The sequence below is a fragment of the Nilaparvata lugens genome, chromosome 4, assembly GCF_014356525.2.
Source record: "Nilaparvata lugens isolate BPH chromosome 4, ASM1435652v1, whole genome shotgun sequence".
NCBI classification, from domain to species: Eukaryota; Metazoa; Arthropoda; class Insecta; order Hemiptera; family Delphacidae; genus Nilaparvata; species Nilaparvata lugens.
In genome coordinates this window covers 2,084,783-2,112,710 of record NC_052507.1, presented here as the reverse complement: position 1 = coordinate 2,112,710, position 27,928 = coordinate 2,084,783, and the positions used below count along the sequence as shown (strand labels likewise).

Genomic DNA, 27,928 nt, shown 5'->3' with positions numbered 1-27,928 from the left:
TGAGCTAAAATAGTAAATGAAAGGAAAGCATGAGGGATATACAGGTAAAATATTCTAGGCTAAGTCAAATATTTTTTGTTGGCTCTACTTTAAATATAGTAGTATCAAGGCACGTATCCCCAATAGGGATTTAGGGCCGGTTTCCGAGCTCGGGATTTAGTTAAGTTCTAGACTTTAAACAGCTGGAGTCAGAAAATTAGCTTTCCAAAACGGGGCGTAGTCGCAGTTTTCATTTTCTCATTTCTATTATTGGAAACGTTTTTCTTTGACGAAATTGAACATTTCTAAATAATTCAAAACAGCTGAAACTTTACACTACTTCCTCTTTATTTTATTTTGTGTTTAATTTTCTAGTTTTTTGAAATTTAGATCAAACTTGACTTTTGACAATGACTACAACTACGCCCCGTTTTGAATAGCCAATTTTCTTATTCCAGCTGTTTAAAGTCTAGAACTTAGCCAAATCCCGAGCTTGGAAAAACTAGCCCTTAATTATAATACTATAGTGAGGAGTGAGGTCCGCGCTAACTCTCTCTCTCTCGCTCACTCTCTTTTCTTTCTTTCTCTCTAACTATTCTCTCTCCCTCTATTTTAGTTGACCAACATATCTCTTATAGTGAGGTCCACATTATAAGGGCAGTATTTGTTTAACATTGGTGTTGCTATCCTTGTCTATCATTCGACAAAAGCGCTATCCTTTTCTACCTCTGCAACATTTCCATCTACCATCAACAGAAGGCAGTGACAAGGCAGAAAATCAGCAACGTAGTTCTCCTATCTTTCCTTCACTGTCATTATAACGTGGATCTCACTATAGTTGAACAATCAGCTTACCTTATTGAAACACTTCATGAAAAATTCGACCATAGCTTGATTTAATCCTAGATAATTCAAACTACAAATTCAAGTTTAAAGTTATTGAGCAACAAAACAAACAATCATTGATGACATCATACATAACTTCAATAAAGCAAAAAAAGTGAAAAGTTATATACGATAAGTTTAAGAGTTCTTTAAATTACAAATCATACTGAAAAATATTTAAAGATTGCTTTCAATAGATTACAGACCTTTCATTAGATTCCGTTGAAGTTTTCCATTCACTATCAGTTTCCATTGGAGAAGATTCCGGTCTTCCTTGGCCGGTCTAAAAAACATTCAAACAATGAAAGTTTGAGAAAATGTGAAAAAGTTGAGGTTTTTGAAAGAACTGTTCATAAATATGTATTGTGAGCATTAAACAATTAGTGTTAGTTTTAACAATTAGTTTGATTGGCAAGTTTTAAGAAAAGTCAAAGCATTAAAGCTTGGAAAAGATACACAGACAGATCTACACTAATTTGTAGAACATGGTAATTTATAAGAATTCACATAAATGTGAACACTCAAAAAGTTGGTTTTGATTGGCGAGTTCCAAAACAGTCAAAACATAAAAGTTTGAAAACAGTTCTTCACCAATATTGTGAATATTTGATCAATTTTCAACTCCAAGTTTTGGAACATTAATTGTGTGAAGTATGGTTTGAATTTGAGTGCTTCAAAATCAGTATTATTCATTATTTTTTAATCGGTACTATTCAGTTGAAAATACTTCTTTAAGCAGAGAAAAATTTCTTACCGGGGTTCCTGGAGCGGATAGATGAGATGCGGATTTCTTATTGGAATCAACATGGTCTTCAGCAAGGCGCTCTGGAGAGAAAGTCAGCCTGAAAGAACGTTTTTTATTAATTAACGAGTTTGAAAATAGTAAACATAGAAGCATCACTCGAGGTTGAGCGGTAGAGAGGACTTGAAAGTCCTAACGCCTCCTAATAAAAACTTTTTTACTTCATTTTCATTCTTAATTTTTTGTAAAACTGAAGAAAATAGTATATTTCGCACCTAGAGCAGAAAATGAGATTTTTCCGGCTCGAAATCGGTTTTGGCGATATTGTAGAAAAGATTGAGAGCCGGAAAAACATTTTTGCCCGTGGTGCGAACGCTATTTTTCGCCACACACAAAAATAAACAATATATATATATATATATATATATATATATATATATATATATATATATATGAGAATAGTTGTTTACTAAGCACTTCCGAAAGCAGAAGTGGAAGGTGATGGCTCTAGCAAATCTGAGGTAATCTGAATATTAGGAAATTGTCCATGTATTTTTATTTTTTATTCTGATTCATCTAAATAACCTAAAAGATGATGTTCAATTATGTGGGAGGTTGAGTTTATATTTTTTTATTCTTTCAAATGGCAATAAGATGATATTATTATAAATTAATGTTTTAATTATTGAATAATGAACACAAATAATGAAAAGTTTTTTGATCAGCTGTTTTTTGATCACCTTTCTTAGTTCCATGTTAGCAGCTGGAAAGGGTACTCTTTCTGGCCTAGGCCGGAAAGAAACCTGTTCTTACGTCAGACGAGAGTCGTCTGCAAACAATGTCTTTCAGATCTACGTAGGGACTGGAAAACAGCTGCTTTCTGTGCAGTGTGACGAAAAATCATTTGTGGAGTAAAGTACAAAAGTGTAACTCTCTACACATGCGGGGAACGAGGGCGACAATTTGTCCAAGGGTGAAAAATTACTTTTTGTCTTTTCATTCAATTTGAAATAGTCACCCACATCGCTATAGTGAGGTACACGTTATAATGGCAGTGGAGAAAGATAGGCGAACAACGTTGCCGAACCTCTGTCTTGTCAATGCCTTCTATAGACGGTAGGTAGCTGATACTATAGTGAGATCCACGTTATGATAGCAATGAAGAAAGATAGGCGAACAACGTTGCCGAACCTCTGTCTTGTCAATGCCTTCTATAAACGGTAGTTGATACTGGTTTATGTAATATTAACTGTTCATTCTAGTTTAAAATAATCAATGATATTTTATCAAGCAAGAAATTATATTGTTCAATAATTTCATAATGAAGATGAAATATTTTGTTAATTAATTATTGATTCTACATTGTTAAAAGGTCATCTGGCAACAGAGCATAGCGAGAAAGAGAGCGCTATCAGCTTTGTTGAATGATAGACAAGGATAGCAGTGCCATTCCTAATCAAACACTGCATTATTGAATCTACATTGTTAAAAGGCGATCTGGCAACAGAGTAAAGCGTGAAAAAGATAGCGCTATCCGCTTTGTTGAATGATAGACAAGGATAGCAATACCATTCCTAATCAAACACTGCCTCACTAATAACGTGGACCTCACTATAATCTAAATTAGGGGCAGGAATAGCACAATCCTACACTATGTAGCTGGAGAGCTATATAGCTCTAAAATTTGAGCTACATATAGCTCTGTCAGCTACATATTATTATAGCTCTGCTACATGACAATTTTTACTTTCCTTTCCCTATTACCATAGGTAAGGAAAGTATTGCTTCCGAAAAAAATAAGGTATCCCAATTTCTATACGTTTCAAGGTTCCCTGGGTCCAAAAAAGTGGTTTTTGGGTATTGGTCTGTATATGTGTGTGTGTATATGTGTGTGTGTGTGTGTGTGTGTGTGTGTGTGTGGTGTGTGTGTGTGTGTGTGTGTTGTATGAGTGTATGTGCGTCTGTGTACACGATATCTCATCTCCCAATTAACGGAATGACTTGAAATTTGGAACGTAAGGTCCTTACACTATAAGGATCCTACACGAACAATTTCGATCAAATGCAATTCAAGATGGCGGCTAAAATGGCGAAAATGTTGTCAAGAACAGGGTTTTTCGTGATTTTCTCGAAAACGTCTCCAACGATTTTGATCAAATTCATACCTAGAAAAGTCATTGATAAGCTCTATCAGCTGCCACAAGTCTCATATGTGTAAAAATTTGAGGAGCACTGCACCATCTATGCAAAGTTTGATTTTAGATTCTCAATTATCAGGCTTCAGATACAATTTAAACGAAAAATTTCAAGTCGAAAAGATTGAGCATGAAAATCTCTACAATTAATGTTCAGTAACATTTTCACCTAAAATTGAAAATAAGCTCGAAATTCGAGAAAATAAGATTATTCAATTGTAAACTGTTGGCAACTGTTGATTCTATTAAATCATTCACTATGAAGAGATAGCAGACTTCGTGTGTCTGCAGCGCTATTGTCCTGTCACCAGCCGGCTCAGATCTTAGAAAAGTAGATTTGAGATGCGCGGGAACACTAGCGTCAGTTGATCAATTTTCATAACGGCAAGGAAAGTTGTGTGAGTGCACCACACCAGATTTTTGTTTATAGCAGAGCTAAAAGTAGCTGCTCTGTCCCTGGGGGAAGGCTGCCGCAGCTGTTTACTGCTGTTTGCAGCTGTTTAGTGCCTGCTGGGTTTACACCAGATATATACTGTAATCATTTCTTGTCAGAGTGTTAGTAGGTTACTGCGCATTGCGAGCATTTGTTTTTGATTTATATATTACTAGCCGTCAGGCTCGCTTCGCTCGCCATATCCGTCTAGCCAGGAGACTCCGCCCCCTGGACACCCGACTGGATCGTCCAAGAGTAAGATCAGCAGGCTCGCTTCGCTCGCCTGCATTTTTCATTTGTAGGACGATCCAGTCGGGGGTCCAGAATAAACGTCTGGCTAAACAGATATGGCAAGCGAAGCGACCCTGACGGCTAGTAATATAATATTTCCAGGAATAGCTCTGATTGAAGTAGCAGTGCCCAATCAATTTTTCCGCGATAAATGCATTTCAATCTTCAACTTGGTGTCAACCTAAGAGGTACTCTCTCTAGATTATAGTTCTATATTAACAAATCATATGGTATGGACATTTTTCAATTATAATTAAGAGAATAAGAAGAATATACATGCTAAAAGACGAACTTCAAACCCTTAAAAACCACCCTTAGAGTTAAAATATTGCCGAAAGATTTCTTAGTGCGCCTCTAAAGGGCCAACTGAACATACCTACCAAATTTGAACGTTTTTGGTCCGGTAGATTTTTAGTTCTGCGAGTGAGTCAGTCAGTCAGTCAGTCAGTGAGTGAGTGCCATTTCGCCATTATATATATAAAAGATAGATCGCCAGATATATAGAAGATAGATTGTGCAATGATGGAGAGTGAATTAGACTGGAATAGAGACAAAATTATCAAATATCTTCTTTTTCTTCTCTGTGCTGCCATTTTGATGCCATTACTTGTAGCAGAGCTACATATAGTTGGCTAGTTTGGAATAAACCAGTATTCACAGCTCAGTTCCCAGCCACATGCCGAAAAAAGAAGGTAGTTCTTGAATGAAGCACCCGCTGCTTTCGCCGCAGCTACTGTGACATTTTCAGCACAGAGAAGAGAAAGAAGATATTGGATAATTTTGTCTCTATACCAGTCAAATTCACTCTCCATTATTGCACAATAATATATGAATCAAAAAGAAATGCTCGCAATGCGCAGTAACCTACTAGCACTCTGACAACAAATGAGTACAGTATATCTCGTGTAAACCCAGCAGGCACTAAACAGCTGCAAACAGCAGTGAACAGCTGCGGCAGCCTTCCTTCAAGGACAGCGCAGCTACATCTAGCTCTGCTATAAACAAAAATCTGGTGTGGCGCACTCACACAACTTTCCTTGCCGTTATAAAAACTTATCACCTGACGCAAGTGTACACGCGCATTCCAAGTCTACTATTCAAAGATCTGTCAGCTGGTGACAGAACAATAACGCTGGAGACACGTGGTCTGCTATCTCTTCATAGTGAATGATTTAATAGAATCAACAGTTGCCAACAGTTTGCAATTGAATAATCTTATTTTCTTGCATTTCGAGCTTATTTTCAATCTTAGATGAAAATGTTACAAAACATAAATTGTAGAGATTTATATGCTGAATCTTTTCCACTAAAATTATTTGTTTAAATCGTATCTGAAGCCTGATAATTGGTAATCTAAAATCAAACTTTGCATAGATTGGGCGGAGCTCCTGAAATTTTTACAGATATAGGACTTGTGGAAGTTGGTATAGCTTATCAATGACTATTTCAGGTATGAATTTGATCAAAATCGTTGGAGCCGTTTCCGAGAAAATCACAAAAAACCCTGTTTTTGACAACATTTTCGCCATTTTAGCCGCCATCTTGAATTGCAATTGATCGAAATTGTTCGTGTCGGATCCTTATAGTGTAAGGACTATACGTTCCAAATTTCAAGTCATTCCGTCAACTGTGAGATGAGATATCGTGTACACAGACGCACATACACTCACACACACACACACACACACACACACACACACACATACAGACCAATACGCAAAAACGACTTTTTTGGACTCAGGGGACCTTGAAACGTATAGAAATTTAGAAATTGGGGTACCTTAATTTTTTTCGGAAAGCAATACTTTCCTTACCTATGGTAATAGGGCAAGGAAAGTAAAAATTGACATGTAGCAGAGCTACATCTAGCTCAGATTCTCTTTGATGTTTACCGAAAATTTTGGATAGCTCATTTTCTGCCTAGCTGAGAAAATAGGCTAAAAACTGCTATATAGCAGATTTCCAGTGTCACTTTTTGAACATGTAGCAGAGCTATATAGCTAAGCTACATGTAGCTCTGCTATGTATAGCTCTGCTACATAGTGTAAACCTAGCTCAAGATTATCTTATTTTTTGTCTCCCTATAATTTTATCAAAGATTTACTTGAAAGAAATAAATAATTTACTCACCCCTTCATGAGCGCCTTTCTCAACGGCGACTGCACCCCCACCCCACCAGCCGACCTCCTCCTACTTCCCCCTGTACCAGCACCACCCTCTTTGACGCCTTTCCCAGCCGATCTAGAATGAACCCTAGTAGCTTTAGCCCTGCAGCTCTGCTCGTAGCGTGTGATGCGTTCCAAAAACGACGAAGACTGGTGCTCATCGTCAGTTCCCCCCTCACCTCCATCGAGTTGTTCGCCCACCGTTCGCGCGTACGCCAGATCGGCAACATTCAGCGCGCCGTCCAGAAAACCAGAGTATTCGGGGTGGTAGTGCTTGATGTGCATCTGAAATAGAAAATAAATTCATTCAATTGTTTATAAACTAGTAGTTCTGTGAACAGTAGACCTCACGCAGTATTCTCATCCACAAGTACCTGATTGAAACTATAGACCTTATGGAAATACAACAATAGACTGGCTTCTCCACACATCTGTGTAATCACTTGTCAGCTGATTTATGATGAATAATTCTATACGGTAGTCTGATTTTTACTCTTATATTGGCGTATGAAGGAGACTCCTTTTTCCTTTTATATTATCCTTGAAATGCAAAATCTCCAAAAACCTTGTATATACGTCGACGCGCAATTGAAAAAGGAACATACCTGTCAAATTTCATGAAAATCTATTACCGCGTTTCGCCGAAAATGCGCAACATATAAACATTTAAACATTAAGAGAAATGCCAAACCGTCGACTTAAATCTTAGACCTCACTTCGCTCGGTCAATTAATACAAAATAAATTCATTTAATTGATTATAACTAGTAGTTCTGTGAAAAATACACCTCATGCAGTTTTGTCATCCACAAGTATCTGGTGTCACCTGTTCATTCTTTCATAGTCATGCTACACGGGGAAATGGAAACCTGGTCCTGCCTTTGTGAGATTGGAAAGATCCAGGAAAAGTTTTCCCATATCTGGCATCAGATTATTAAATAGGCTACCTGATGAAAAAGGAGAGCTGCCTCAGGTGAGATTTAAGAAGCGGGTCAAGTCATGGCTGGTCGCCAACCCGTTCTATTCCATTCATGAGTTTGATGAGTCTGACCCAAGCACTATATAACTATGTAAATTGACTGTGTAAAGAACTAAGTAAATTAACTGTGATAATAGTTTCTATGGTTTCAGTTTGTCCACGATTTATTGTAAAAGTAGGTATAGAATAAAATTAGAATAGCCTGTATAGACTGTGTTAGAATTGAAGTTTAGTAATTTATTTATATTTTTTACAGAGAAGCACTGATTGGGAGAGAAAAACTAAGGATACTCCTTGTACTATTTCTCTCCCAAATTTAGATAACACTTTAAAAGTCGAAAATAGGGTTATGATTTCACTTTACTGAAATTTAGTCCATTTTAGTTAATTGTTTATTGATATTTCTGTTTTTTTTTTGTGAAAAACCGAATAGCTTTGAAGCCCGCTCTTGCACTGCATGTTGTGTATTATCTTTATGTATTGTTATTGTAATTCTGTTAGAAATTTTATTGTAATGACATGGTCTAGTGTACTGTTAGTATTTTCTGGCTGTAATAAAATCATTGGATCATTGAACCGGCTTCTCCAGACATCTGTGTAATGCATGCAATGAATAGTTCACTTGTCAGATGATTGATTATGAATAGTTCTATAGTCTGATTAATCCTATCTTCAAATTAAATGATATATATAGTGATATCAGAGTGTCTGTATTTGGTGTCACCTGTTCACCGACTTCTCCAGATATCTGTGTAATGAAAGCAATGAATAATTCACTTTTCAGCTGATTGAGTATGAATAGTTCTATAGTCTGATTGATCCTATCTTCAGAGTAGATGATATATAATGATATCGGAGTTTTGGAGGGAATTCCTTTTCCTTTCATTTTATCCTTAAAATTAAAATTTCAAAAACCTTGTGTATACATCGACGCGCAGTTAAAGAATCTGGTGTGGCGCACTCACACAACTTCCCTTGCCGTTATGAATATTGATCACCTGACGCTAGTGTTCCCGCGCATCTCAAGTCTACTATTCAAAGATTTGAGCCAGCTGGTGACAGGGCAATAACGCTGAAGACACATGAGGTCTGCTATCTCTTCATAGTGAATGAATTAATAGAATCAACAGTTGCCAACATTTTGCAATTGAATAATCACATTTTCTCGAATTTCGAGCTTATTTTCAAGTTTAGGTGAAAATGTTACTGAACATTACTTGTATAGATTTTCATGCTCAATCTTTTCCACTTAATTTTTTTTGTTTAAATTGTATCTGAAGCCTGATAATTGAGAATCTAAAATAAAACTTTGCATAGATGGGACGGAGCTCCTGAAATTTTTACAGATATGAGACTTGTGGCAGTTGATAGAGCTTATCGATGACTATTTTAGGTATAATTTTAATCAAGATCGTTGGAGCCGTTTTCGAGAAAATCGCGAAAAACCCTGTTTTTGACAACATTTTCGCCATTTTAGCTGCCATCTTGAATCGCATTTGATCGAAATTGTTCGTGTCGGATCCTTATATTGTAAGGACATTACGTTCCAAATTTCAAGTCATTCCGTTAATTGGGAGATGAGATATCATGTACACAGACGCGCACACACACACACACACACACACACACCACACACACACACAACACACACACACACACACACCACACACACACACACACACACCACACACACACACACACACACACACACACACACACACACACACACACACACACACCACCACACACACACACACACACACACACACACACACACAACCACACACACACACACACACCACACACACACACACACACACACACACACACACCACACACACACACACACACACACACACCACACACACCACACACACACACACACACACACACCACACAACACACACACACACACACACACACACACACACACACACACACACACCACACACACCACACACACACCACACACACACACACACACACACACACACACACACACACCACACACACACACACACCACACCACACACACACACACACACCACACACACACACACACACACACCACACACACACACACACACACACCACACACACACACACCACACAACACACACACCACACACACACCACACACACACCACACACACACCACACACACACACAGACCAATACCCAGAAACCACTTTTTTGGACTCAGGGGACCTTGAAACGTATAGAAATTTAGAAATTGGGGTACCTTAATTTTTTTCGGAAAGCAATACTTTCCTTACCTATGGTCACAGTATACATACAGTATGGAAACTTGGCTAGTACCCTGACGCTAAAATCCGCCATCTTGTTAGGAAGCGCCGCATTGTAATAGTATTGATGGTAGGTTCGGATCACTTTAATGATCCGGATCAATTGATCTAATTCACTGCCACGAGCCAATCAGAAGACCAGGATTGGAACTTCCCAAGGTCACATGACGTGTTTAGTATTGGCGTCATGTAGAAAGCATTGGTTAGATAGGCGATTCATTACAAGTTTCCATTCTGTACTTATTCTGTGCTATGGTAATAGGGCAAGGAAAGTAAAAAGGAATATTCCTGCCAAATCTCATAGAATTCTATCAACACATTTGGCCGTGAATGCATTACATACATGCAGACAAAAGAAATTCCGAGTTAAAACATAGACCTCACTGCGTTCGGTCAAATACAAATGCATTGAGTGCAACGTTCAGAAAACCAGAGTATTCGGGGTGGTAGTGCTTGATATGCATCGAAAATGAAAAATTAATATTGAATTATAGTGAAGTCCACGTTATAATGGCAGTGTTTGATTGGCAATGGTATTGCTATCCTTGACTATCATTCAAAGAAGCGGATAGCGCTATCTTTTTCTCGCTTTGCTCTGTTGTCAGATCGTCTTTCAACAATGTAGAATTAATAATTGATCATTTTGTTGGGGTGAGAGTGTGAGAAGTGTGATAAGTGTTTGATTTATTAACCTTTTATTTTCAACAATGTTAAATTTTAGCAATAAAGAATTGAATTGAAGAACAGCTCAGTATTAGAGACTACCAGCGTAACATAGCTTCACGAATAAAAGCTACTGGGCCTATCGGCTTGAGTTAACAGTGAAATTTGAGACATAAACGCCCTATACCATGGCATATCCTCTTCTGCTATCTTTTCTCTATGACTACACTAAGGCCTCTTTGTTAACTCAAGCCGACTACTGTCTTTTATTGGGAACTACTGTCTTTTATTTTGGGGTCCCACAGGGATCAATACTGGGGCCAATTCAATTTATAATCTATAAAAATGACTTGCCAAATTCCATCAATGAATGCTGCAAAGATAGTCACCCATACCTTTTTGCAGATGACTTAGGATTAAGAACTAGTGGTATTGATGAAAGTTTTATTGACACTACAACTGAGAGTTGTAAAAAAGAAATTGAAGATTGGTGTGCTGCCAACACTCTTTGCCTAAACAAGCTTAAAACTAACCTACAATTCATTTTCAACAGAAAATCAGAAAAATTTAGTTCCTTTAAATTTCTAGGGCTAACACTTGACAACAATCTTAATTGGAAAGCTCATATCCTTGATGTATGTGGCAAGCTTGCCAAGGGTATTTTTATGTTACGTAGGCTAAGAAATATTGTTAGTCATGAGGTGATAATTAATGTATATTATGCTCATATTTATAGTTATTTAGCGTACGGTATTCAATTGTGGGGTAATAGCTCAATGTCACCTACACTCTTCAAGCATCAGAAGAAAGCAGTAAGAATAATTTGTCATGCACCACCACTGGCAACTTGTAAGCCGCTCTTCTTGAACTTGAAACTATTGACTCTTCCCTCTCTCTACAAATTTACAGGTTTGTAATATATGAGGAAGCACGCGCACAAATATACTCTGAATGCCAACGTTCACGATTACAATACAAGAAGTAGGCAAGATATTAGAATTGACGCTCACCATTGGACTACGGCTCAGAAAAATTGGCGCTACATGAGAATCACGATATTCAATAAATTGCCACTCGAAGTTAGAGCAATGGATAAGAATCATTTCAAGTCCTATATAAAGAAAATACTCCTTCAAAAGTGTTTCTATTCTATTGAGGATTACTACAACTCAGATTTTGCACTAAGCAGGTAGTGTGTCGTTGGATTTTTGATATTTGTGTGCGAACTCGGTTTTAGTTGCTGTGATATTTATATAATTCCAATGAAAGCTCCTGTAAATTATTTGTATAATTGTTTATTTGTGTTGTTTGTGTAATTTGTAGCCTATTATTTATGCTCTGTTGTAATTTTTCAGCTACTGACGTTGTTATAACATTGTTCAATGTTTTCGGCAATAAAGATTTTGATTGATTAATATTAATGTTTTGTTAGGGTGAAAGTGTAAGAAAAGCACAGTATGAGAGACTAGCAGCGTCTCATAGCTTCACGAAAAGCTACATGAATGCTAATCAAATACAGCCATTATAACGTGGACCTCACTATATAAACAATTTGAAGAAAACTGACCTGTAGAAGGCTTTCTTTGCGGAAATTCTTGCCACATCCATCCTTCGGACACTGAACTGAGCCGGTTCCTTCCTCCACTGGTGGTGTACTTACTTGTGTGGCTTAAAATCAAACAACAATTTCACATAAATTTCGTATATTTATGGGATTCTAATTATCAATAGAAAATTTGACAAAGAGATTCGGAGGAGATTTGTCGAGGGAGGGGGTGCATCATTGTTGGTAATAATTTATACCTTAATTATCACTCATTAATGTAGCTACGAAATTCCTTATCTAATATCACATTGTCGGTTAATTTTGCTATTGCTATATTTTATACGAAATTTTGACATTTCTATCGAATTCCTTCGCAAACTATTTTTGTATTTTTTTTTGTAATTTCTAATCTTAATTTTGAATATTGTTTAACCTGTCAAACCTGCCGACACATTTAACATGTCAAACGCTTGAAAAACTGAGAGTTCACAGTTGAAGACAGAGCTGGAATGATAGTGTTTTTATTCGATTCAAGAGTTTTTCAGTTGCTTTAGTTCACGGTGATTTTTTGTAGACCTTTGAGAGTATATTTATGTAACAATCTGTTTTAGAAATGCACAATTTAAGTTACATAATTTGAATGATTAACAAGTCCATATACCCCTTTGAGAGGAGGTCAGTGGCTGCTAAATTATCTTTTCCTACAGTTACGTTGAAAAGTGGCCATTGCTGCACTGATTACAGAACGCAAAGAATCACTTTTCCGCTCTAGTGCGGGAAAAATTTTTCTGCACTCCAGATTTGCAACATGGCAACGCAAAATACTTAGTAGGTTATATGGAGCAACAGTGCAGCAAAATCAAAATGAAGTTGGTAACAGTGACTGCTGTGGCTGCTATAGTGAGCAGAGGTGCAACCAAGCACAACGCGCTAATTATTATTCATTATATATTATAACCAAGGACATCGAGGACTTTAGGATTTTAGGATTAAGGTTTTTATCAATAATAAAATCACACAGAAAAATATTTGATGGATTTCAGGCAATTTTACCCATAATTACCCACTTTTCATATTCAATGGTAACTGTAGGAAAAACTTAATGTGAAATACGTGCGCAAAGTTCCTCTGCTGCACTCAAGAAACCATTCCGCCCTCGCCTACGGCTCGGGCGTAAACGTTTCTTTCGGTGCAGCAAACTGTCACTTTGCGCACTAGTTGCACAAATAACTATTCTATCTGTTATTATATTATCCTAGCCGGATTCTAATTATCAATAGATAATTTGACAAAGAGATTCGGAGAAGATTTGTCGGGGGAGGGGGTGCATCATTGTCAGATAGAAAAACAAGTTATTTTTAAGAGGAAATGTCTGGGACACAATTTGACATTGTAGCAGCTCAATTGGGACAATAGTGAGGTCCATGTTATAATGGCAGTGGGGAAAGACAGGAGAACAACGTTAACAATCCTCTGTTTTGTCAATGTCTTCTATAGACGGTAGCTGATACAGGTTTATTGATGTAATATTAACTGTTCATTCTCGTTTCAAATAATCAATTATATTTTATTAAGCAAGAAATAAAATTTTTCAATAATATCATAATGAGTGAGTTTACGTAATTAAAATGAAATATTTTGCTAATTAATTCTACATTGTTAAAAGACGATCTGGCAAAAGAGCAAAGCGAGAAAAAGATAGCGCTATCCGCTTTGTTGAATGATAGACAAGGATAGCAATACCATTGCTAATCAAACACTGCCATTATAACGTGGACCTCACTATAGTTAGGAGGTGAACCTAGCAAAAGTGTGCATTTCTAACCCCTCTGCTGAAGGTGTGCAACAATTAGAAACTTGTTGCAAAATTAAAATATTTCATCAATGATTAATTTTGAAATATTTTTGATTAATTAAAAAGAATCAATTGAAAGCAACTCACCCAACAGAGCAGTAGCTGCATCCACTTTGGGTGTTGACGCTGCGCTTTTGGTGACAGAAGCAGGCTGGCCAACTGCTTTCGGCGTTGCCACACCTCCCTTGGCAGCGGTAGCAGGCTGGCCAACTGCCTTCGGCGTTGCCACACTTCCCTTGGCAGCAGAAGCCGGCTGGCCAACTGCCTTCGGTGTTGCCACACTTCCCTTGGCAGCAGAAGCCGGCTGGCCAACTGATTTCGGCGTTGCCACACTTCCCTTGGCAGCAGAAACCGGCTGGCCAGCTGATTTCGGCGTTGCCACACTTCCCTTGGCAGCAGAAGCAGGCTGGCCAACCGCTTTGGCAGCAGAAGCAGCAGGCTGGCCAGCTGAAGCAGCAGCAGCAGCTGTTGGCAACACTGGACTCGCCACCACCATTTCGTCGGGCAGGTTGGCAGGCTTGGATTTCGGCAACAATGTTTTGATCTTCTTCTCTTCGGTGACTGTGGGTGCTGGCGTCGCAGCGGGGCCCGAAATCGGCGAACTGCTGGACGGTGTTTCTTTGCTGCTAGACTTTTTGCCACTACAAAGGACAACCAAAATTCGAGTATAAATACTTGGACGTGACATATCAAACACAAGCCACTACAAAACACAACAAATATTCAAATACGAAGATTTATTTCTTGAGAAACAAAACAATTTAAATTTTCCAACATATCAGTGTCATTGAAAGTGACCAGCACAGAGAATATAATTTCTATGCGTTCTGATTGGACTATTCTGACTCAGCACGGCCGTGAGAGTATAAATCCTATTATAACGTATGTGAATGATATTATTCTCACTGTACTGGTTTTCCCTGGCAATGATATATGGGAATCCAGCCTAAGTAATGTTGCTGACAGGTAAAAGTATATTTCAATATAGATACAACATGATGAGATGAATTACAACAAAAATTTTCGATATAGGTAATAGCATAGAGAAACAATAGCATAAGTAGATATCCCATGGTATAGGGCGTTTATGTCGCAACTTTTACTGTTATCTCAAACTGGTACACCACGTAGTTCTTTCCTGTGAAGCTTTATGACGCTGGTAGTCTCTCATATTGTGCCGCTCATACACTCTTACCCGGTCAAAACAGTAAAAATCGTCAATAATCCACAGTAATCGGCTTGAGATATCAGTAAAAAATGCGACATAAACGCCCTGTACCGAGAGATATCTACTTATGCTATTGTTTCTCTATGATAATAGATAACTACCACAATATCAACCTTACTGCTATAGTCTGGTCCTCGTTATAATGGCAATGGAGAAAGATAGAACAACGTTGCCGATCCTCTTTCTTGTCAATGCCTTCTATGGACGGTAGCTGATACAGGTTTACTGATGTAATATTAACTGTTCATTCTCGTTTGAAATAATAAATTATATTTTATTAAGCAAGAAATTATATTTTTCAATAATTTTATAATGAATTTTCATAATTAAGATGAAATAGTTTCACTTTTTGTGTAGTTGAGAAGTTGATATTGTGGTAATTATTCATATTGATTTCATAAGTTTATCAGAGATTGACAATGGTGTAATAACCGAAACCGGTCTTTCTAATTATCAATAAATCAGTGGTTTTTTGACAATTTCTTAGTCTTTTTTCATTCAATATGAAATAGTTTGTTAATTAATTATTAATTCTACATTGTTAAAAGACAATCTGGCAACAGAGCAACGCTATCCGCTTTGTTGAAAGATAGACAAGGATAGCAATACCATTGCTAATCAAACCCTGCCGTTATAACGTGGACCTCACTATATTAATAAACATACTCATGTTTAAAATTGCCAATGAATCATCAATAAAACAGAGAAATACAATCAATCTAGTTCAAAACAAACAAATACAGTAGAAAGAAGAAAATAAAATCACAATATTAATTTACTTTTAAGAATTTTTCAAGATAATTTAGCAAAAACTGATCCCTGTATAGTCTGTTAAAAGAGGTACTTATTCCAAACCAATGAGGACCGTTTTTAAGGCTGCGCAAAGGCTAAAAATAAACTTTCTACTCGTGATATTTTTTTAAGTTTTTCGATTTGTATATCATCAAAAGCTATCAAAATGAAAACGTTTTCTCAGGAAAACTTTTTTTCTGATCATTACTACTTTTTGATAATTATATGAGCGCCTAAAGTTTAAATTTTTGGAACAGAACATTTCAAATTCGGTAAGATATAAATCCATGAGATTTAGAGGATGGATTCTTCATGGTATTGTTGATCTAGTAAAACAAAAATTTTCTGAAAATATCAATTTTTAAGAGAGTTATTCAATTTACTAAAAATGACCAAAAATAGCTTTAGTTGAGTTATTTTTGGTAAATTGAATAACTTTTTCAAAAATTGATATTTTCAGAAACTTTTGTTTTACTAGATCAACAATACCATGAAGAATTCATCCTCTAAATCTCATGGATTTATTATCTCTTACCGAATTTGAAATGTTCTGTCCCAAAAATTCAAACTTTAGGCGCTCATAACTCAAACAGTTTCCTGAGAAAACTTTTTCATTTTGATAGCTTGATAATATACAAATCGAAAAACTTAGAAAAATATCACGAGTAGAAAGTTTATTTTTAGCCTTTGCACAGCCTTAATAGGTTATGTTAGCTTTATCTTAGTATTTATAGAATCGTTCCACCTTGTATATTAATTTATATTGTTATATATTTCATTATATCTCAACTCCATAGAATCATTCCACCCTGTATATTAAATTGTTAAATATTTTATTACATCCCAATTAAAGAAGTTTCCAATGTTAGTACGATATGAAAGTCCAACAGTATTGATGCACTCATAAAACATAACCTATTTTTGGACAATTTCTATCTAAATTTGGGAAAGGAACAGTTTTGGGCTTTAAGCCTGTTGTTTCTTTCCCAATCATTCATAGATGAGAATTATATTGTATCTATCAATGTAGAAATAAATCCTATAGTTAAATTACATATATTATTTTATTCAAATCAAATTTTCAGAGGAAAATTATACAATCGGAAAATTCAGTATTATTCTCATAGTGGAATTTCTTAGATTTAAGTTCATTTGTTACAGAATGCAATCAAAACACCTAAGAGAAAAATCAGCTTGAGGACAAAAGAGAATAGAATTTTATAACAGATGCATGCAAGAAGTGATCAAGCCTCAACGAATGAATGATGCTCATATGCAAAGAATAGACACAGTATAATAAGAGTGAAATAAAAAGTTCTAATAATAAAAATTAGTCAAAAATATCAATATTGTTATACGAATGTTGTGAATTATAGCTTATTGAAATAAAAATCCATTTGAAAAATCGTATAAATTGAATAATAATGTACCGGTACATCACTTACAAAGAAAATAAAAAAAATTCAATCATAAAATCGGAAATTCTATTTTAATTTTTGACTCATGGGCAAACCAGAATAACGCTTAATTTTTTTATTGTTGGACTGATCACAGCAAAATAGGATAAATTATGTATTATTTATTAACAGAGCAATAAATCATAATATTATACAATAATATATCATAGGGAGAAGACAATAGGCTAAACCAAAAACTCCCTCCCAAATTTTGACAGATAAGTTTAAAAAAATACAGGATATGGGAAAAATACTACAAAAATGTTACATTTTTACAATAATTACAAAATAAAAAGGTAGTTGTTTAAAATACAAAACTTTTATAACTACGACTAGAAGCAACAGCTATAGACTATTAAAATAAAAATAAAATTATATACTAAACAATAATGTTCTATGAAATCTAGTTCAAGAAAATTCAATTTGAAAAATTGTACAAAAGCATCCAAGCAAAGCTGGTGCGAAGGTTTGTGTGGCAATACAAGAAAAATGTGGACAAATTCTGCATTTACAGATGGAGATTACTGATATATTGCAATTATTCAAATGCTAATAAATTAATTATTTTTATTATCATTATTAAACGAAAATCCAAATTAAATGCTGCAATTCACCCCGAAGACTTCTGCTACTGCAAATATTGACAACAGGGTAAACAGCTAGATGGAAATCGATGAGCGCTACCATTCAAAAATTATTGGTCAGCCCGGGAATCCAACCCAGTACCTCCTAATTGCCGGTCAGGAATGTTTACCCTTACACCAAACTGACAATCTCTGGATAGCAGCGCTCATTTTAAAATGAGTGTAAGGGTAAGCATTCCTGACTGGCAATTAGGAGGTACTGGTTTCGATTCCCGGGCTGACAAATAATTTTTGAATAGTAGCGCTCATCGAATTTCCATCTAGCTGTTTACCCTGTTGTCAATATTTGCAGTAGCAGAAGTCTTCGGGGTGAATAACATCATTTAATTTGGATTTTCGTTTAATCATAATAACAATTAATTCTGCATTTGGTTTCAAGGTTTGAAGGTAGAGTTCATTGAATTAAAAATCCCTGATTTTAATATCCTCAACCTCAACAATATGATTTCCATGAAAAACTCTAGGTTAGTACAGGAGATTTCTAGCCTCAACCCTAGATTCCAAGACTTGACCTTAACAGAATGATTTCTATACTAAACTGTTGGTTAATATAGGAGATTTCTAGCCTTAACCCTAGATTCCAATACTTGACCTTAACCGTATATCTATAATACACTCTTGGTTGATACAGGAGATTCCAATTGATACATTTGGTTTCAAGGTTTGAACCTTAATTTCATTGAATTCAAAACCCTTGGGAGTTCAACCCTCAACCTTATGATTTCCATGCTAAACTCTTGGTTAATACAAAAGATTAGCCTTGACCCTTGAAGACTTGACCTTTCAAGACTTAACACAATGATTTCTATACTAAACTGTTGGATAATAAAGGAGATTTCAAGTCTCAACCCTAGATTCCAAGACTTTACCTTAACAGAATGATTTCTATAATAAACTGTTGGTTAATACAGGAGATTTCTCTAGCCTCAACCCTAAATTCCAATACTTGGCCTTAACCGTATAATATCTATAATAAACTCTTGGTTGATAAAGGAGATTCCAATTGATGCATTTGGTTTCAAGGTTTGAACCTTAATTTCATTGAATTCAAAACCCTTGGGAGTTCAACCCTCAACCTTATGATTTCCATGCTAAACTCTTGGTTAATACAAAAGATTAGCCTTGACCCTTGAAGACTTGACCTTTCAAGACTTAACACAATGATTTCTATACTAAACTGTTGGATAATAAAGGAGATTTCAAGTCTCAACCCTAGATTCCAAGACTTTACCTTAACAGAATGATTTCTATAATAAACTGTTGGTTAATACAGGAGATTTCTCTAGCCTCAACCCTAAATTCCAATACTTGGCCTTAACCGTATAATATCTATAATAAACTCTTGGTTGATAAAGGAGATTCCAAATGATGCATTTGGTTTCAAGGTTTGAACCTTGATTTCATTGAATTCAAAACCCTCAACCTTATGATTTCCATGCCAAACTCTTGGTTAATACAGGAGATTTCAAACCTTAACCCTTCATTTCAAGACTTAACACAAAGATTTCTATACTAAACTGTTGGTTAATACAGGAGATTTCAACCCTCAACCTTATGATTTCCATGCCAAACTCTTGGTTAAAACAGAAGATTTCAAACTTTAACCCTTCATTTCAAGACTTGACACAATGATTTCTATACTAAACTGTTGGTTAATACAGGAGATTTCAACCCTCAACCTTATGATTTCCATGCCAAACTCTTGGTTAATACAGGAGATTTCAAGCCTTAACCCTTGATTTCAAGACTTGACACAATGATTTCTATACTAAACTGTTGGTTAATACAGGATATTTCAACCCTCAACCTTATGATTTCCATGCCAAACTCTTGGTAATACAGGAGATTTCAAGCCTTAACCCTTGATTTCAAGACTTACACAAAGATTTCTATACTAAACTCTTGGTTAAAACAGAAGATTTCAACCCTCACCTTATGATTTCCATGCTAAACTCTTGGTTAATACAGGATATTTCAACCCTCAACCTTATGATTTCCATGCCAAACTCTTGGTTAATACAGGAGATTTCAAGCCTTAACCCTTCATTTTAAGACTTACACAAAGATTTCCATGCCAAACTCTTGGTTAATACAGGAGATTTCAAGCCTTAACCATTGATTTCAAGACTTAAAACAATGATTTCTATACTAAACTCTTGGTTAAAACAGCAGATTTCAAACTTTAACCCTTCATTTCAAGACTTGACACAATGATTTATATACTAAACTGTTGGTTAATACAGGAAATTTCAACCCTCAACCTTATGATTTCCATGCCAAACTCTTGGTTAATACAGGAGATTTCAAGCCTTAACCCTTGATTTCAAGACTTAAAACAAAGATTTCTATACTAAACTGTTGGTTAATACAGGAGATTTCAACCCTCAACCTTATGATTTCTATGCCAAACTCTTGGTTAATACAGGAGATTTCAAGCCTTAACCCTTCATTTTAAGACTTACACAAAGATTTCCATGCCAAACTCTTGGTTAATACAGGATATTTCAACCCTCAACCTTATGATTTCCATGCCAAACTCTTGGTTAATACAGGAGATTTCAAGCCTTAACCCTTGATTTCAAGACTTACACAAAGATTTCTATACTAAACTGTTGGTTAATACAGGAGATTTCAACCCTCAACCTTATGATTTCCATGCCAAACTCTTGGTTAATACAGGAGATTTCAAGCCTTAACCCTTGATTTCAAGACTTACACAAAGATTTCTATACTAAACTGTTGGTTAATACAGGATATTTCAACCCTCAACCTTATGATTTCCATGCCAAACTCTTGGTTAATACAGGAGATTTCAAGCCTTAACTCTTCATTTTAAGACTTACACAAAGATTTCCATGCCAAACTCTTGGTTAATACAGGAGATTTCAAGCCTTAACCATTGATTTCAAGACTTAAAACAATGATTTCTATACTAAACTGTTGGTTAATACAGGAGATTTCAAGCCTTAACCCTTGATTTCAAGACTTAACACTATGATTTCTATACTAAACTGCTAGTTAATATAGGAAATTTAAACGTTAACCCTTGATTTCAAGCCTCAACCTAGACTGGATGATATCCAAGTTTAACTCTACGCTAGCGTTTAATGGAGAAGTTTATGTAACATACCATCTCTGGCAGTAGAGTGCAAGCTTTTCAAAGTGCTTTCAAACTTAAACCGATGACTCCCAAGCCTTAGGACGAGACCACACTAGGCGTTTCCAAACGAATAGACAGGGCAGGAATCTCTCCGATTATCAGCTGATTCCCGACCACTTCTAATCAGCCAATTAATTGTTCGGTCGAACACATGTTTCAAGTGTTTGCGTTTTGTTTCAATGTGGAAATTAGTGAAGAATTAGAAAGTCGTACATAAAATTTATTTGGACAATTTATTTTATGAAATTGGGATGAAAAGAAGTTTTGGACTGTAGTCTGTTTCTTTTTCCTTAAGTTGATTGTAAATGATAAATAGATAAATAAATAAATAACCTAAATAACACCAGTCTAATCACTCAATCAGCCTAATGTTTATTTGGGCTGTACATATAAGTGTTTTCATAGCCTCATTTGGACTGTTTTCATCAAAATTAGGGAGGGAAACAGTTTTGGGTTTATCCTGTTGATTCTCTCCCAACCATTGCATCTTTAGTACGTTTTTTGGTCAGTTCTGACATTTTGAATCAAGTATGAACCAATCATAACCACAACCTCTAAATTTTTTTCAATTCATTATTTCATAATATTGTGATTGTGGAATGTAATAAATAAAAAATGCGGTTGGTGTTCGGGAATCAGCTGATAATCAGCTGGTCGGATAACTTCCTGCCTTGCCGACTCATCTGAAAACGCCTAATATGGGCTCGCACTTGGACCTCAGTTGGTGTAGATACACTAGTGAACAAACAAACAAACCACCTCACTATCTAGATTTCTAGATACAGTACAAGCATTCTATTAGGATGATGCCACCATACAACAACATGCCAAGGTTAACACAAGGTTTAATTAAAGTTAAAGTTTGTGTTAACACTCATTACATTCAGCTGCAGTGCAATGTATATTCAACCTCCTATGGCAAGATTCACGTAAAATGTCAGCATTGGTTAGATTGAGGATCGATATCTTTGTTTCGCAAATGTTCATATCATTCAAGCTGAGTGGTGTTTCCTTTCTTTCCCCAGATGCTTGAGTATAACCTAGAAATTCGGACTAAATTTTTCAAAATTGTTTTTGAAATAGTAAGGTCTCCCCCACAGTTCTCTCAGGGGTAACATTCTTCATTTTTTCAAACTGTAATATAGATAAATTTCTTTCTTTTTTCTTTCTATGCCTGTTTTTTCTTCCACTTCGTTTTTGCTATTGAATGAAATAAATAAGTACACTCTAGACTGTCTATTTTAAATTGATGTTTAAAGCCAGTTTGGGCAAATGCCCAAAAATTATCAACTGGTTTGTATCCATTGTATATGAATATATACAGAGTGTTCCAGAGAAATGGGAAATTTTGAAAGTTGAATAATTTCACGAAAAACAAATCTTTAAATAAAGTTTTTCATATCATTCGATAGTAAAAATAATGCCATTTTAGAATAAATAATACCGTAACATTTATTTTTTGAAGATGACATCTTGCAGGTGTGTTCCTTCTCTACGCAAACATTCCTGTAGTCTCTTCATTACATTGTTCATGGTTTGGAGTAACATTACAACTGGAATTTAAAATTGCTTCTCGAATCTTTGCTTTTAATTCTGCAACAACGGAAGAATTGAAAGCCACGATTCGAGAAGCGATTTCAAATTCCAGTTGTAATGTTATGTCAAACCATGGACAATGTGATGAAGAGACTACAGGAATGTTTGCGTAGAAAAGGAACACACCTGCAAGATGTCATCTTCAAAAAAATGTAAATGTTAGGCTATTATTTATTCTAAAATGACATTATTTTTACTATTGAATGATACGAAAAACTTTATTTGAAGATTTGTTTTTTGTGGAATTATTTTACTTTCAAAATTTCCTGTTTCTCTGACACACTCTGTACATTAATAAATGATTTTTAGTAGCGACTGAACAAGTCTCAGATTCAATAGACGCCATTATTTCTAAACTTCACATTTTGTGAAATCAATTATTGTTGAAAACCGTATTTTCGCTCGTAAAGATTGCTTCTTATCCGTCCTTTTGTTTTTCACCATAGGGTATAACAGTTTGAAACGGAATTGAATGGAAATCGAAATACAGTAACCGCGGCGTTCAATAAAAATTAAAATACAATACCGAGGTTTCCATAAACCATCAAGTTTTTGGAATTTTAAATGCACCTCCACAAATTGATAGATGTAAAAACGTAGGGCCAGGCGCACATCAGTTAGTCAAGACAAGACAAGACATGATCAGACACGTTTAGTCACAATACTTCACATTGTTACTTATGACGCAACTCACACTGATTAGTCATTGCAATTAGACATGTCTTCATGAGCACCTTTGTGAAGTATTGTGACTAAACGTGTCTGATCATGTCTTGTCTTGTCTTGACTAACTGGTGTGCGCCTAGCCTAAGAATGAGACAAATACCTCATCATAATTATGAGCAATTATAATTTGATGATAGGTATAGCTATCTTAATAATATAAAATACCCTATTTAAGGCTGTGCAAAGGCTAAAAATAAACTTTCTACTGGTGATATTTTTCATAGTTTTTCGATTTGTATTTCATCAACCTATTAAAATAAAAAAGTTTTCTCAGAAAAACATTTTTTCCGATCATTGCTTTTTGAGATATGAGCGCCAAAAGTTCAAATTTTTGGGACAGAACATTTCAAATTCGGTAAGACAAATCCATGAGATTCAGAGGATAAATTCTTCATGGTATTGTTAATTCAATAAAACAAAAATGTTTTAAAAATATTAATTTTTGAGAAAGTTATTCAATTTACTAAAAATGAGCGAAAATATATCCCCAAAAAAGTTATTTTTGATCATTTTTGGCAAATTGAATAACTTTATCAAAAATTAATATTTTCAGGAAATTTTTGTTTTATTCAATCATCAATACCATGAAGAATTTATCCACTAAATCTCATGGATTTATTATTATTTTACAAAGGCGACTTTCTAGAAGTATGTTAAGTCTAGGTGATGATGGGTGAATGATAATACAATGAAATTAGAGTTATGAATGAATAAAAATTATAGGTTATGCAATCAACTTGAATTGATTTGAGTCCACTTTTCTCAAATTTCTTACCGAATTTGAAATGTTCTGCCCAAAAATTTGAACTTTAGACGCTCATATCTCAAAAAGTAATGATCGGAAAAAAATGTTTTCCTGAGAAAACCTCTTCATTTTGATAGCTTGATGAAATACAAATCGAAAAACTATGAAAAATATCACGAGTAGAAAGTTTATTTTTAGCCTTTGCACTGCCTTAACTGACTGGTGTGTGCCTAGCATAAGAATAAGACAAATACCTCATCATAATTATGAGCATTTATAATTTGATGATAGGTACAGCTATCTCAATATTAAATATAAAATACCCTATTTAAAGGTGCGTACAGATTTACGCGCCGCGAACTGCCTTGCCGACTCATCTGAAAACGCCTAATATGGGCTCGCACTTGGACCTCAGTTGGTGTAGATACACTAGTGAACAAACAAACAAACCACCTCACTATCTAGATTTCTAGATACAGTACAAGCATTCTATTAGGATGATGCCACCATACAACAACATGCCAAGGTTAACACAAGGTTTAATTAAAGTTAAAGTTTGTGTTAACACTCATTACATTCAGCTGCAGTGCAATGTATATTCAACCTCCTATGGCAAGATTCACGTAAAATGTCAGCATTGGTTAGATTGAGGATCGATATCTTTGTTTCGCAAATGTTCATATCATTCAAGCTGAGTGGTATTTCCTTTCTTTCCCCAGATGCTTGAGTATAACCTAGAAATTCGGACTAAATTTTTCAAAATTGTTTTTGAAATAGTAAGGTCTCCCCCACAGTTCTCTCAGGGGTGACATTCTTCATTTTTTCAAACTGTAATATAGATAAATTTCTTTCTTTTTTCTTTCTATGCCTGTTTTTTCTTCCACTTCATTTTTGCTATTGAATGATACGAAAAACTTTATTTGAAGATTTGTTTTTTGTGGAATTATTTTACTTTCAAAATTTCCTGTTTCTCTGACACACTCTGTACATTAATAAATGATTTTTAGTAGCGACTGAACAAGTCTCAGATTCAATAGACGCCATTATTTCTAAAGTTCACATTTTGTGAAATCAATTATTGTTGAAAACCGTATTTTCGCTCGTAAAGATTGCTTCTTATCCGTCCTTTTGTTTTTCACCATAGGGTATAACAGTTTGAAACGGAATTGAATGGAAATCGAAATACAGTAACCGCGGCGTTCAATAAAAATTAAAATACAATACCGAGGTTTCCATAAACCATCAAGTTTTTGGAATTTTAAATGCACCTCCACAAATTGATAGATGTAAAAACGTAGGGCCAGGCGCACATCAGTTAGTCAAGACAAGACAAGACATGATCAGACACGTTTAGTCACAATACTTCACAAAGGTGCTCATGAAGACATGTCTAATTGCAATGACTAATCAGTGTGAGTTGCGTCATAAGTAACAATGTGAAGTATTGTGACTAAACGTGTCTGATCATGTCTTGTCTTGTCTTGACTAACTGGTGTGCGCCTAGCCTAAGAATGAGACAAATACCTCATCATAATTATGAGCAATTATAATTTGATGATAGGTATAGCTATCTTAATAATATAAAATACCCTATTTAAGGCTGTGCAAAGGCTAAAAATAAACTTTCTACTGGTGATATTTTTCATAGTTTTTCGATTTGTATTTCATCAACCTATTAAAATAAAAAAGTTTTCTCAGAAAAACATTTTTTCCGATCATTGCTTTTTGAGATATGAGCGGCAAAAGTTCAAATTTTTGGGACAGAACATTTCAAATTCGGTAAGACAAATCCATGAGATTCAGAGGATAAATTCTTCATGGTATTGTTAATTCAATAAAACAAAAATGTTTTAAAAATATTAATTTTTGAGAAAGTTATTCAATTTACTAAAAATGAGCGAAAATATATCCCCAAAAAAGTTATTTTTGATCATTTTTGGTAAATTGAATAACTTTATCAAAAATTAATATTTTCAGGAAATTTTTGTTTTATTCAATCATCAATACCATGAAGAATTTATCCACTAAATCTCATGGATTTATTTATTATTATTTTACAAAGGCGACTTTCTAGAAGTATGTTAAGTCTAGGTGATGATGGGTGAATGATAATACAATGAAATTAGAGTTATGAATGAATAAAAATTATAGGTTATGCAATCAACTTGAATTGATTTGAGTCCACTTTTCTCAAATTTCTTACCTTATTTGGAATGCTCAAAAAGTAATGATCGGAAAAAATGTTTTCCTACAGTTACGTTGAAAAGTGGCCATTGCTGCACTGATTACAGAACGCAAAGAATCACTTTTCCGCTCTAGTGCGGGAAAAATTTTTCTGCACTCCAGATTTGCAACATGGCAACGCAAAATACTTATTAGGTTATATGGAGCAACAGTGCAGCAAAATCAAAATGAAGTTGGTAACAGTGACTGCTGTGGCTGCTATAGTGAGCAGACGTGCAACGAAGCACAACGCGCTAATTATTACATTATATATTATAACCAAGGACAACGAGGACTTTAGGATTTTAGGATTAAGGTTTTTATCAATAATCAAATTACACAGAAAAACATTTGATGGATTTCAGGCAATTTTACCCATAATTACCCACTTTTCATATTCAATGGTAACTGTAGGAAAAACTTAATGTGAAATACGTGCGCAAAGTTCCTCTGCTGCACTCAAGAAACCATTCCGCCCTCGCCTACGGCTCGGGCGTAAACGTTTCTTTCGGTGCAGCAAACTGTCACTTTGCGCACTAATAACTATTTCCTGAGAAAACCTTTTCATTTTGATAGCTTGATGAAATACAAATCGAAAAACTATGAAAAATATCACGAGTAGAAAGTTTATTTTTAGCCTTTGCACAGCCTTAGCTAACTGGTGTGTCCCTAGCATAAGAATAAGACAAATACCTCATCATAATTATGAGCATTTATAATTTGATGATAGGTACAGCTATCTCAATATTAAATATAAAATACCCTATTTAAAGGTGCGTACAGATTTACGCGCCGCGAACATGAGCAATTCACTTTTAATCAGCTGATGCCAAGCTTTTTATATCTGTATCTTCCAGTTCCTGTAAAGATACAGATATAGTCAGCTGATTAAAAGTGAATTGCTCATGTTCGCGGCGCGTAAATCTGTACGCACCTTTAAATAGGGTATTTTATATTTAATATTGAGATAGCTGTACCTATCATCAAATTATAAATGCTCATAATTATGATGAGGTATTTGTCTTATTCTCAGCTTAATCAGCTGATGCCAAGCTTTTTATATCTGTATCTTCCAGTTCCTGTAAAGATACAGATATAGTCAGCTGATTAAAAGTGAATTGCTCATGTTCGCGGCGCGTATATCTGTACGCACCTTTAGATGTCTTTATGCATTTTTTCATCTTCATCTGCCAAACTTCCTAACCTGCATATTATTATGTTATGAAATTTTCAAGGCCAATGCACACAGCAGTAGAGTGCGTTGCAACATTCGAACACTTGGGGACAAAAAACAAACTTTTCAACAACCCACAAAATGG

The 27,928-nt window shown here is 35.3% G+C and overlaps 1 protein-coding gene across 1 annotated transcript in view; it reads right to left on the bottom strand.

Annotated features, from left to right (window-relative positions):
* LOC111047947 overlaps positions 1–27,928 on the bottom strand; it is a 137,601-nt gene that overhangs the window by 34,086 nt on the left and 75,587 nt on the right. The window contains exons 16-20 of the mRNA XM_039425648.1: positions 14,126–14,679; positions 12,205–12,305; positions 6,656–6,975; positions 1,619–1,706; positions 1,071–1,147 (exon numbers count right to left, since the gene is read on the bottom strand). Coding sequence (XP_039281582.1) covers positions 1,071–1,147; positions 1,619–1,706; positions 6,656–6,975; positions 12,205–12,305; positions 14,126–14,679 — 1,140 coding nt within the window. The remainder of the gene's footprint in view (positions 1–1,070; positions 1,148–1,618; positions 1,707–6,655; positions 6,976–12,204; positions 12,306–14,125; positions 14,680–27,928) is intronic.